The sequence below is a fragment of the Cuculus canorus genome, chromosome 7 (assembly GCF_017976375.1).
Source record: "Cuculus canorus isolate bCucCan1 chromosome 7, bCucCan1.pri, whole genome shotgun sequence".
Taxonomy (NCBI): domain Eukaryota; kingdom Metazoa; phylum Chordata; class Aves; order Cuculiformes; family Cuculidae; genus Cuculus; species Cuculus canorus.
The window spans coordinates 17,090,470-17,103,156 of record NC_071407.1 but is presented as its reverse complement, the minus strand read 5'-3'; the positions used below and the strand labels follow the sequence as shown (position 1 = coordinate 17,103,156).

The 12,687-nt window shown below is 35.9% G+C and overlaps 1 protein-coding gene across 2 annotated transcripts in view; it reads left to right on the top strand.

Annotated features, from left to right (window-relative positions):
• Nucleotides 1–364: 364 nt before the first annotated feature.
• Nucleotides 365–12,687, top strand: part of MYOF (myoferlin) — a 68,913-nt gene continuing 56,590 nt past the window's right edge. For both annotated transcript variants that reach the window (XM_054071578.1, XM_054071577.1), the window contains exons 1-3: nucleotides 365–596; nucleotides 5,859–5,914; nucleotides 6,795–6,886. In XM_054071578.1, the coding sequence (XP_053927553.1) occupies nucleotides 509–596; nucleotides 5,859–5,914; nucleotides 6,795–6,886 (236 nt within the window). In that variant the 5' untranslated portion in view covers nucleotides 365–508. The remainder of the gene's footprint in view (nucleotides 597–5,858; nucleotides 5,915–6,794; nucleotides 6,887–12,687) is intronic.

Below are 12,687 nucleotides of genomic sequence, written 5' to 3'. Positions count from 1 at the left end.
CTATTTACAAACAATGGAGTTCTAAAAATCAAGAGGAAAAACAAAAAAAACCAAATAACACTGTGTGAAATTTAGAACTTTGGTATAGCAAGAGGCAGCTGTGATCCATGTTGATTGCTGGAGTTGTGCTTAGCGTTCATGTAGCTTGTGTTTATTCTTGCTTTGGTCACTTACAAGAGACGTTCCACGCAGATTCAGAATGAAAACAACAAAAAAAATCTGCAGTCATTCTTAGAATGTGCTCTTTCTGTTACTGGATTTCTCTAGCGACTACTCTTCCTATGCACCACAGAACTTGGTGTCAATTTACAGGTCCTTTTTTTTTTTCATAGCCACCAGTAGCGAGTCCGTCATAGGTCCTCCTCCCATAGACCATCTTTACTTTAAGCCAGCTATTCCCTGCCTCCTCTTCCTGCTAGCATTTCAGTCCAGAAGTCAAGAAGTTTGAAACTTCAGGCTTACTAGAATTTCTTTAGTAACAACAGACGTTTAGTCAAGACTGGAAACAATGCTTCGGGTGATTGTGCAGTCTGCTACCAACATCCCTAAAACCAAATTTGGAAAACCAGATCCTATTGTTTCTGTTATTTTTAAAGGTAAGGAAAACTGTCATAAATGTACTCGGGGAGGAGGTTTTCTGAATGACATGCCTAAAGAAATATTTGATGATCTTTGAAAACACGTTTTCCTTAAGTTACTTCTGATGTAACTTTAGGGAAGACTTCTTAATTAGAGAGACAAGAGTTACCTGAATGAAGCTTGAACTGGGTGGAGTGCATTGGTCTTTTTTGTCCAGCAGTGTTTCTGTTTCAGGATCCAGAGTTTACGAGCTTTTCTAAAGGCTTAGTCCTTTGCTTTAAAAACCTAAATGTAACTGCATAGATAATTTGACTTTTAATTCAAGTGTTGAAGATTACCTTGTTGCTTTCCATCTGGAAAAAATATTCCTCTGTTTTGATTACTTTGCACAGCTACTGCACAGTGTTACACCAACTTTTATTGTGATTGGTTTATTGTTGTTATTACCAACATGTTGAAAAAGAGTACTACCATAACTGAAGGTGTTTTTTCACAAACTGAATTGTACTTTAAAAATTGCCTGTTGAGATTATTTAATTAAAATAAAAATTTAAGAAGGAAAACGCATTGTGCTCTTCCATTGCTCATCAGATACATATGGGAGGAGAATACTGTGATAAAATTAGCATTTATGTGTACATTATATTTTTCCGGTATATTTTACCTGTTACCATAATTTCCTCGTTTTGCTAGACTGAAGGAACTTGATTTCAACTATTGGTTTATCTCTAAGGTGCAGAAACCTCCAAGCAATTTTTGGATCATGCAATACATTATACTAAACTGTGACAAACGTTCATCTTAATTCCTGGTGACCTGGTTTCCTAACTGTGCTTTGAAATGGAAATGGTATTTCCTAAAGTATGAAGTATCATTGCAGGGGTTTGTTGTCTTCAGAAATCATGATGCTTTGCAGGAAGCTGGAAAAGGACAAGGCAGTGCAGCTCCAGTATTTTAACTTCCAAAATAAAAAGTTTTCAGATACTTTATTGCAGCATCAGAAAGATGTAATATCATTCGATTGCCTTTCATTTTTAAACCCCTGTGTGTTAGGCAAGTGGCTGAGCCTGTCTCAGTAGGTTTTGGAACTTCCTAATTCTTAAAATATGATTATATTTGCCCTGAGAAGTGCTGTTACTGGAGTATGGTAATTTCTCTGGTTTGTTCCATTTGTTCCTGCTGCTTCCCATATTCTCTTTTCAATTCCTTATATTTCTCTTTGCTTTCCTATTACAGTTTTCTGTGTTAATTCTGTTCCTACAGTTTCATATTCCAGAGTTTGTTTATATCATTGCTTCTTTGTGCCTTAGGTATCTGTTTAATTCTTCCTTGTAATCTTTTGCTCCTATTGTGTGCTCTAATGCAATTCAGTTTTACCTTGTAAATATAAAATAAAGATTTACCTTTTTTTTTTCTTCTGCATTCCTGGATTTGCTTCTCTGTCCATCAGTTATCCAAACACAGGAATTGAAGAGCAGATGTGAAAGGAATGAGGTTTTATTTATACTTTGTGCTATAGCTGGGATTTTGTTCACAAACGTGCTCGACCATTGTCTTAAATATATCTTCATAAATGTGACAGGTTTTTAATAGGATATTTAATTTCTTATCATACTGCCTCATCTCTTTATGTGGTTTAACTATATACCAACAGTCTGTGTTTTTTTTTTTGTTGTTTTTTTTTTTTTGCTTTCTGTCCAGAGTGATTCAAGAGGGCCAAAAAATATCAGGCTTTTGTCAGGTACTGAGCGGCTCTGCTATAATTTGTATGTGGATTATCTGGTTGCCAGGTTCAAGGGTGAAGAGATCATGACAGAAATATGTTGAATGTCTGGCTGTTTGTTTATAAATGTGTTTTGTGTAGAATCCATTCCCCTCTCTACTCTGTTAGTGTGTAGAGATGGGAAACTAGGCTTAATTTTGGGAAGGCATATGTCAAAGGGCAGCTGTCTTGAACAGCAGTCCATACCCACTGTATCTCCTGGGGGACATGAAAAACCCAATTGTGAGTTCATTTTCCAGACTGGGAAAAACTCAGGCATTTGCAGGACTTTGGCCGGAGCTGTGCAGTACATATTTATGTTCTTGTTTGCCTTTGGAGTATGCTTGGAGAACTCTTAAGAGAATAGCACTCATTTGAAAGAAAATTGCTATGGAAGTTGACATTTCATTAAACAGAGTTTTGTTTGCTAGCTTCTCAGTCTTTAACTTACATAGCCTTTGCAGATGTCAGGTTCAGTCATTTTAAGACTTCATTGAAAACACATACTATCTCTCGGGGTTAGACCTTTATGGCCATGCTGTGAAGTGAAGAGGCCATGATCTTGCAACTATTAATATGTAAGTGATTCTGCAAATGCTTTATATGTTAACACACATGTTATTATGATTTCACCTATGTATAGAATAGACATTGTCAAATTGTTTAACAAAGCTAGTTATAGACCATACAGTCAGTATAATTAATACAGTGGCATATAGAAGTACATATACAGTCCATATTAAGAGGAAATAGGCATCTGTCTCTGTTGTTATATCTTATTTACAATGGAGGGGGGTTGTGCAAACATCTCACTTTTTAACACACATTTATGTTCAGTCCCATGGGATGGAACTTCACGTTTGCCGTAAGAACAACTCACCCTTCAAAGAGAACTACACCCTGAGAGTAAACAAGTATTGCTGTCTGGAACTGGCTGCTGCTACTGCATAATTCCGAGTTGTTCTCTACGAGACAAATTCTTAGTCAAATGAATATGAAAAACTATTGCCATTTGCTGAAGTGGCGCAAAATGGTAATGATAAACCAGTAAAATTCTTTTGGATTGTCAGATATATCAAGCTGGAGAAAATTGTATTACATTCTTCTCTTTGAATATAAAAATTACAAAAAACCAATTGCTTATCTGTTTAGTCAACACTGGGACTTTTAGTGCTTTGATCATTCCTTTTGACTGCCTCTTTCAGCTTAGTGCATTAAAAACAGATGTGAAATGGCATTCAGTTTGATTGGGCCAGCTTGAGTAAGATTTCTTTTTCCATTTGTGGCCCTATCTTACCATTTATCCTGATGCAGTTTACAGTCTAAGCTACTATAGATGGTTTCTTTACCAGTAGAGGAAGGCAGCCTGAGAACTTATATGAGCTCCTGGAATATACAGGCCGTCCATCTTACCCTGTTTGGCAAAGGTGGTTTTTTTGATGGGAAGAAGAAAGTTCTTTACTGACTTTATTACACTTTTACTCATTCTTTTAATGCACACGGGGTTGGTTTGTTAGTTTGTTTGTTTTAAACTGTTGGCAAAGTGAAGAAAATGCATGCAAAATACGTGGTCAGTAAAGGTGAATGCTATACTCTGACTAAAATTACAACTAAAACGCAATGTAGGCTGTGTTTCCCAGTGGTTTCTATCCAACTTTCACACAAATACGAAACAGACAAAAAGCTTTTTTTATTAGTATGACCTCAAATGTGCATATTGTTAGTGGATTCATAAATTTTACTCTTGTTTTTATGAAAATGAATAGTCCAGAGTGGAAGATTTTACTCCTTATCAAGAATTGTCTTGACTGTTGCTCAAGCCAGGGCTTTGCTTACTTTACAGGGTTACATTCGAACTTAGGTGGGGATCATAGGACTTTTCTCCATTAATTTCATCAGGATCAGGACTGTGATTCACAATCTCCTTTACAAAGTGCTGCAGCTGTTCCTTTTTTTCACCAGCCCTCAGAACATATTTTCCCTTACTCCTAGCTCCTGTTTGTAGGAAGACTTGGAGTACCTGACCAAACCCTAGGTATTCTGGGATATTTAATCTTGAAAAGGCTTTGTCTCCTATTAGATAACATGAAGTTAAATTTCTCTTACTAGCATATTAATTAGTTCTTTGTTCCGCAAAATACAAGTTCACAGTGTGGTATGTTATGAATGTTCTTTCCTTTGTGGTACAATGTGAGTCAATATCCTGTATAAATTGTAGACAATTCCTGTTACATAAATGTGAGTCAGTTCTCGCAATTGGCAGTATGAGCTGACTTTATTCCTTTCAGTACATCCCACTCTCATCCAATAAAAAGAACCATCAGAGTCAGCTGCTTGAGTAGTGGATATTGGAGCTTGTCCATGTGGCATATCTTTATTTTTGCTTTCCAGGCCTTTGCAACATTCTCCTGGCAAAGTATAGCCATAAGTTGCAAATAATGAAAATGCTGTTACCTTTACTGTACTACTTAAATACAAGCAGTGTGCCTGAAATAGCCTTCTTGTGATTGCTGAGCATTTTACAGATCCTATGCAGATAGTTAACTGACTGTACTTAAATCCACTCATTTATTATCACCAACATATGCAATTTCTGTTTAGAGAGCTGAGTGTTTGCCAGCATCATGTTAAGACTTGTTCAATGTCAGAGCTGTATACATATAGTGCAACTAAAAAGTAAAAGGCACATTACTTGCTTTGAACCTGTCCTAAGAACAGAATTTTGTTTCCCTTTTTAATAGATGAGGGGGATCTGCAAAGGGCCTTTGCAACACTGGAGTTGTATTATTCCTCTCAGGAGAAGGAATTTGAATTGAAGTGCCACACTATATCTAATTTACCCCACACCCAATGATCTGTAGGTTGACCAAATGCAAATTTTACTGTGAAGTATGGAAATCCTGTAATTTTCAGGCTATATTGTACATCAGTAAAGCAATCTGTATAGCCTCAGGAAACCATTCTTTCGGGCAGGACTGCATTTCCTCTTATATGCATGTGTATTTTTGCTAATATTTGCTCATTTAAAGCAGAAAGCACTGACACTGTAAGCATATCTTCTTAAGATTATTTCTTTGCCAAGTAGTTTTATTTCTGAGCTAAACACTTATAAGTATTTTGTAACTCTGATATGGTAAGCATGTAACGCATTTTCTTCACAAGTGAAGTTTAATACTTTGAGGTTACTGTTTGGTTTGATGGCTCAAGTCCTTTAGTCGGTCTTCTTTCATCATTACTGAAGTTGCAATGAAGAGTCATAAAAGGTTGAGAAACCTAAACATTATTTTTGCTTTTGGGGAATACATCTAGCTATGCTTAAACAAAACAGAATAAAAAGCCTCAGCTACTAAAATTGCCCAAGGGACTTTTTGATTGTAAAAAAACTGCAACTACTGGAAGAGGCAAAAAGAATTGGAACATTTGGTTTAAAGGTCAAACTTTCTTTTGAAAAGTGAAAGGAAGAAGTGTGGTATTTGTTTAGCAAAAACAGATCATCACGCTTTGTTTGCATTTGCAGATGAAAAAAAGAAAACAAAGAAAATTGACAGTGAACTTAATCCTGTTTGGAATGAGGTAATTTTTTTAAAATCCATTCTTGGTCTCTTTAAAGACAAAATTCTTGTAAAACTGGTAAGTCAATTTCTGCAGTTGTGAATATCAGAAACTGGATCTAGTGTTCTTTCAGGGTGTTAAATTCAGGTGAATGGGTTTTTCCTGCACCGTGTCATACAATTCATTAAGTAATGCTTTTATGTAAAAGTAGATGGAATGAGTTGGTTGCTTGGTTTTGTTCTCTCTTACTTTGGACCAAATGATATTCAGCCATTGCTTAGCTACACATATGGGAACATAATTGGATCCTTTATTATATACTAGGAAAAAAGCCCTACAGAATTAGGATAAATCATGTACTGAAGTTCTTCATGGTTTATTTGTAGCACTGGTCCAATTTTGCATTTTCAGTAATGTTTTTCTTGTGGAAAATGTTTCCTTAGTAGTGTTTTTTCACAACCAGAAGTGAAAGTTAAAGATCATTCTTACATTTTGTGATTAGAAATACAAAGAAAAGGAACCTACAAATATTTGTCTAAATTCAACAGCAACTAACTTCAACCAGTATTGCAGGAGAATAGTATCAAATCTTACAAATTCTAAGAAAATATTTAAGTTAGTATGAGGAAGCAGAACTGCAAAACAGGTTGTGGCACAGTATCAAACAATTTAGTTCTTTTTCCATTGCTGTTACTTCTAACTAGCAAATAAAAAATGTGCTATGAGCAAATACCCAGATTATTAACTTTGCTTTTGCAAATGTAAGCTAGTCTGGGTCTGTCTTTTACTATATTCAAACTTTATTTCTGAATAATTTTGTTATATACACTACTCTGCTGTTAATTAATTTACACTTAACTTGAAATTATAATGCTGTTTTGCTCCATTTTTTTTTGTTCAGATTCTTGAATTTGACTTGAAAGGAATTGCTCTGGATAATTCGTCTTCCCTGACAATTATTGTGAAGGATTTTGAAACAATCGGACAAAACAAGTATGTTCTACTATTTTTTCTACAGTATTAAACACAACTTTCAATATAGAAGCCCAGGGGAAAATGGAAATCATAGTTGCTGGAAAGACATGATGGATGCAATTAGATGGTTTCTGATGTAATACCTACTTATAGCCTGTAAGCCAGTGGGCTTTCCATCCCTCACCAACTGGATTATTACTCTGAAGCAAAGTGTCAGCTTTTTCTCCATAATTTTAGACATGCCGAAGCTAAATTCAAGGAACATTTTAGGCATTTAGGGCAGAATTTGGGTAGAATTTAGATCCTTTGACCTATTATTGTCATTTCAAAACCACAGCTACTATATTTTGGTTGGGGCTTACTTGTAATAAAGGTCCTTGTGTAACTAGGTTTATGCCACTACAAATACCTGGTGCAGGTTGTCATCTTACAAAATGGTGCAGGGCAGTACCAAAGAATATTATACATAATAAATGTCCAGAAAGTACTTTTGAAGAACTCTTAATTGGCATTCTTAGACCACAGCTAACACAAACCACCAGAAGTTACAAAATGCAGTTAAGGCTCTTGATTATCTTTAAAAATTTCCCTGAGACATTATATTTTACATCACTTATTTGAGTCTTGCCTAGGAAGAGGTGAAACCTAAATTCAATTTCCTATCTTATCTGAAGGCATTGAAGTGCTAGACTCATCTGGGAGACTGACTTAGTCATCACAATAAATATGTTGGATAAAACATAAACTATCTTGGGAAAGGAATCTGTGTTTCTGGGGGGGTTGCGTGTGTGTCCTAGCTAATGGGGTCTGTGAAATGTCATGTTCCTACTGTACTCTTCCTGGCCCAAAGTATCATGAGCTCTCTGTCATTACAAAGCTGAAACTGGAAAACAAAAGTAACTTGCCTAAGATCAGCTTGCAGAACTCTTTTTTTCAATGTCAGATGTGAGAGTAAGTCCTCTCACACTGACTAGAGAAAAAACATCTGTCTCCCGTTGTTGGCCAAGCGTTATAAGCCTCAGGCTCCTTGCATAGAGGGGAGATTGGCAGTGCTGTTGCTATGCCCTCTTTTGCTTATATTTTTAAACCATTGTTTAAAAACGGATTGAGGTTTCTTTTTTCTTTGGCTGTTCTGCTTTTTAATTTTGCTTTGTTGATTTTTTTAAAGCAAATTTGTCATTTAATATTAAGAGAGTCTTCTGTGAAAAGTAAATTGAGTAACCTCAGCAGCTGAAGAAAATTAATATCTAGTGTCCCGTTTCTCAGAGGAGGACTCAAGACTGTTACAAAAATGGAGTGGGGAAGCCACTGAGAATTGCCTTCTCTGTCATTCATTTCTTGGAAGAGAATGGCAGAGACTCCTACTATCAGTAAAGTATTTAGAGTTTAGGCATTCAGCAGATAGAAATACCCAATTTCATTTGCCACTAACATGCAGGAATTTAAGGCTTTTCCCCCCTGCACCATTTCTGGTTTGGTTAGTGCTGTTAGTGCATGTCAATAAGCTTGAATCTTTGTCTAAACTCTACCAGTGCAGTATGTACAGTACCTATATACCTAAAATAGGATTCTGCTTTTTTTCAGATATCTAAAATTCAAGTATCGTGGGATCTAAGGCTGCAGATATTTGTGTGTGGCCTATTTTTTTCATTTGTGAGAGGTTAAAGAAAAGTTTCATTTGAGCAGTTGTTTGTTGAGTCGTCAGTGTTGAGTTAAAAACTTATTCATGTAGTAATAAGATGCTTAGTTTTAGTTTTGACAAAATCAGATTTTAGTATTAATTTTAGAGAACTGAAGATAAACAAGCAGTAGCTATATCAACGTGTGCCTGGAAGGATATCTCACACAGCACAAATAGATTTTCTTCAACTAAAAAGTGAAAAATACATCTGTTTTTTCCTACGCATTAAGTAATTACAGCAGAAAAGATGCACAGTGTATGATTTTCTGGAAGTTATTATTTTTTAATGTTTAATCTTGCTGTTGAAGAAACTGAGAAAGGAGCCACCTTGAATTGAGGCTTCTATCTTTATGTCAAAGGAGATAACGTGATTAAAAGTTTTAGGGTACTGAAATGTTGTCAGGTGTCCATGTTGGCATTTAAACATGTTTTGCAGTTCATAATATTACAGAATAGGAACATGTAAAAAGTAAACATAAGTAAAGTGTTTTGTTCACCTTTGACTAACTTCTAAGAGTAATCTTCCTAATTTTCAAACTTTTTTTTTTTTACTAAGAATAGATTTGTTTCTGTGAATTGAGTTGATAGGACATTGTGACTGTGGCCATTGGAAAAAAATGATTGCCCTGAAAAATTGTAATGAAATATATGGGAACACTACAATTTAGTTAATGTGTGTCTATTAAAAAGCATAATATATATACTTCATTAAAGCTGGTAGTTTTGGTCATCTTGACCTGGACTTTGAAGTTCCTGCTGCTTTTGTGATGAAACAAATACACATAATGCAGACTAAGAAATTTTATGTGTTTCTGAACATAACATGATAGAAAATTAAAAAAAAAAAGGCAACTGAGTTTTGTAGGATTTAAGCTTTAATTTAATATCTGAATTGGAGGTGTACATGATACCTTAAAGCAGTGCATGCAGATAATTTTAATGAAGATGACATAAATTACCAGTTGAAATTCTTAGCAACCTCTTATGTTCTGCATGCCATTTGCTTTATGGCTTTTGACACAGAAATAAACCTGGTCTCTAAAATCAATTGCAGGAAAAGGGTAAGGTCATGGGTGGTGACAAGCTAATCAGAAAGCTTTTCTTTTAGCTAATCTACAGCAGGGATATAGTGTATTATTTTGTGTTGAAATATGCTTGTACTGAAAGCTTTGGCAGAGTATAAGAGTTCTTTCTTAACGTGCATAACAAGATAAAGCTTCGTCAATCTGTTTAATCTTTAGCTGTCCCATAGTGGTTAAGATCTGCTGCTTATCTCTGCTTAAATCAGGATTTTTGTCTAAAAGAGTAAATATATACATTTGGACAAGTGTGACTCAGACATGTTTCTTAAAATCCGTGCAGGAAAAAAACAGCTTATCAAAAATAAGATCCCAGTTCTCTACTTCTTTGTATGAAGTCCTAGATTTTAAACAAGGATCTGTTTGTCTGGTTTTTGCGCTCTTGCACTCTCTTCTCTGTCAATGCTAAATACTGTTGGCTGTTATTTTCGAAGGGAGTGTGATATCACGTCTTCTTTTTTTAGTGGCAAATTTGGATATTTTATGACACTGAGCTAGGCATACCTTCGTATTTATTGATAGTAGTCTACTTCCACTATTAGCTTTTCTTTGCTACTGTCTCATCCTAATATGTGAATTCAGGCTTTTACAATACTCCAGCAGTTCTGTCATAAAATCACTGTGAGTCAAGCTGATGCCCTCGGATCTCTCATTCTTGAGATTCCTTTAGGTCAGTAAAGCAGGAATTTATTGCAAGCCTTTGACTTCAGGGAAATCCCAGAAATCACAGAACTCCATATAGGAAAGCTTGCCAGTAATCAGAATTTTGTAATGGATTTTACAGTGTATCAGAAAATAAAGGAGTGTGTTCATCTGAAACCCCTACAATATTTTAGTCTGCACATGGGTTCAAAGTTAAGCAGGCATGTGGGTTTGTTTTTTTTCCAAATTGTATTTGTAATATCATCTGCACTCATATTTGTAGTGCTTAACTCCCAGCTTGTAAAATGTTTTGCTTGGGTTTATGTACTGGAAGTTGTCCACCACTTATTCTGTGTACAATTTAAAAAGTAAATCAGTAAAATTCTTTGGGAGAGTGACTTCCATGTTTAGTGCTGTGCAAAAATATATGCAGTCCATGTCAAAGACAGAGCAACACCTTCAAAGTAATGATCTTTGAAAAGAAATCCTCAAAACCACTACATACTTTCACTGTGTAATGTGTTTGGAAGAGCTGTTGGCAGGGAAACAGGATAAGGGGGTGAGAAGTGGAAAAACATGAGTAGGCTTCCTGACTGTAACAAGATAATAGGAAATGTCATCTTGGATTTCTTTTAAAGACACAAAGCATTGTACCAGAAGAAGAGATTTGGTATTCATGAACGTTCACATTTAGACAAAGGAGCATATGAAAGAGGGAAGGTGGAATAAGTTTCCCACATATTACTTACATGTATGCATAACCTGTATTTCTGTAGAGTTACTGATTTCTATTTACTAATACCGAGTTTGAGATTTAGGACTCTACCATATCATCATTTTGTCATTCTTTTACAGTATTCTCTTTAAATATTTAAAGAAAAGTCTATAGTTACATACGTGCCTGCAGTGTTGTCTCATTCCAAAAAGATGCTTGGTGGAAGAGTGTCCTGTCAGGACTGAAAACTTGAAACGGTTTAAAAAGGGGAGGTTTTGTGAGGGCTGGACAATTTTGTATTGATTTTTACATGTAAATTGTATGGAGTTAACTGAACTGAAGTCTTTCAGAGGTAAAGGTCCAGTATTTCAGAAACCCAGTGTTCGCCATGTGCTTTTGACATTTTTCGGGACTAGACCCATCAACTTAGGAAGTGTAACTAGTGTTTAAGCTAAGCAGGATTTGAGTCTAAATCAATGATCTTTCCTTTAGAGGTTCATGTTTTTATGTTTTGCTTTAAAGCAGATTGAATTGGGATTTAGTTTTTGAGTGTAAAGGGTACATCTAGGCGACTGTTGACCTGAGGAAGCACACTGAGAAGAAACTACATCATGTCTTTTTTTTTTCTGTCTTGCGGGGCGGTGGGGTGGAAAAAGCAGTGGGGATTGCTGTCGTTATTTTCAAGGCAGACACAACTTTTGCTTAAAAGTTCTGGCACCGTTCTTGGCTGCAGTGTAAGCTAGAAGCTGAACAATGTGTTTCTTAACACAACTCACTCTCTGTGGCTGCTCATTCACGAAGCTCCTAGCCAATACACAATCTGCTATTCCATGCTGTGTTACTCCTCACTAGTTCTGGGCACGTGGTCCATTGCTGCACCTTAGAGGCAACTACAGAACCCATACTCCCCTCTACAACAACACAGAAGAAGACTGCAGTATATTGCATGATTTGTTACAGCTCCTAGAAACTTACCTAGCGGTTCATCCAGCCCATTTTTGTACTGACACAGGAGGAGGAGCACAGTGGATGTTATTCTGGTTTTAGACTGCGCCGGAACACTTTACTCATGGCTCTGGCATGTTTCTGAAATCAAGCCTGAAAGAACATTTGAATGTTTTTCCACTTCATTTTTTCCTGGAGATAGAGTTTACTGCTTCATTTACAGGATCACTAAACTTTTGCAGACAGATTAAATGAGTGCTCTTCAGGGGGTAAAAAGGACACAGTCATTGAAAAACATAAGTAAAGCAAACCACACTGACATGTATGCAGACCATCATAGGAATAAACAAGAGAGTACTCATATGATCCATGCTTAGCAAGATGTTCCAGCATAAAGATATTTGAAAAGAGAACACATCTGTTTCCTATTGTGTCTAATACTGTTTGTAGAAAGATTTCAAACTCTCAGAACACAAATATTTATGCAGTTAAAGAAACACCAGTAACTTCACCGCCCCACTAAAGTTAAGGAAAAAAAATTGTTAATAGGAAGTTACAGTCGTGTTTGAATGAAATGATTTTCATTATATTTGAGAATTGGGATTATGCGTTTCCCCATGTTCTTTGCATAGTTAGTAGCCTAGTGACACAGAAGAAAAACAGATATGGCACACCCTTTTCTCAAGCAGAAAAATGCAGCCACAAACGACCAGTGCAGCAAATTAGTCATGTTTAAGTATTTTCCATAGTGAAATAA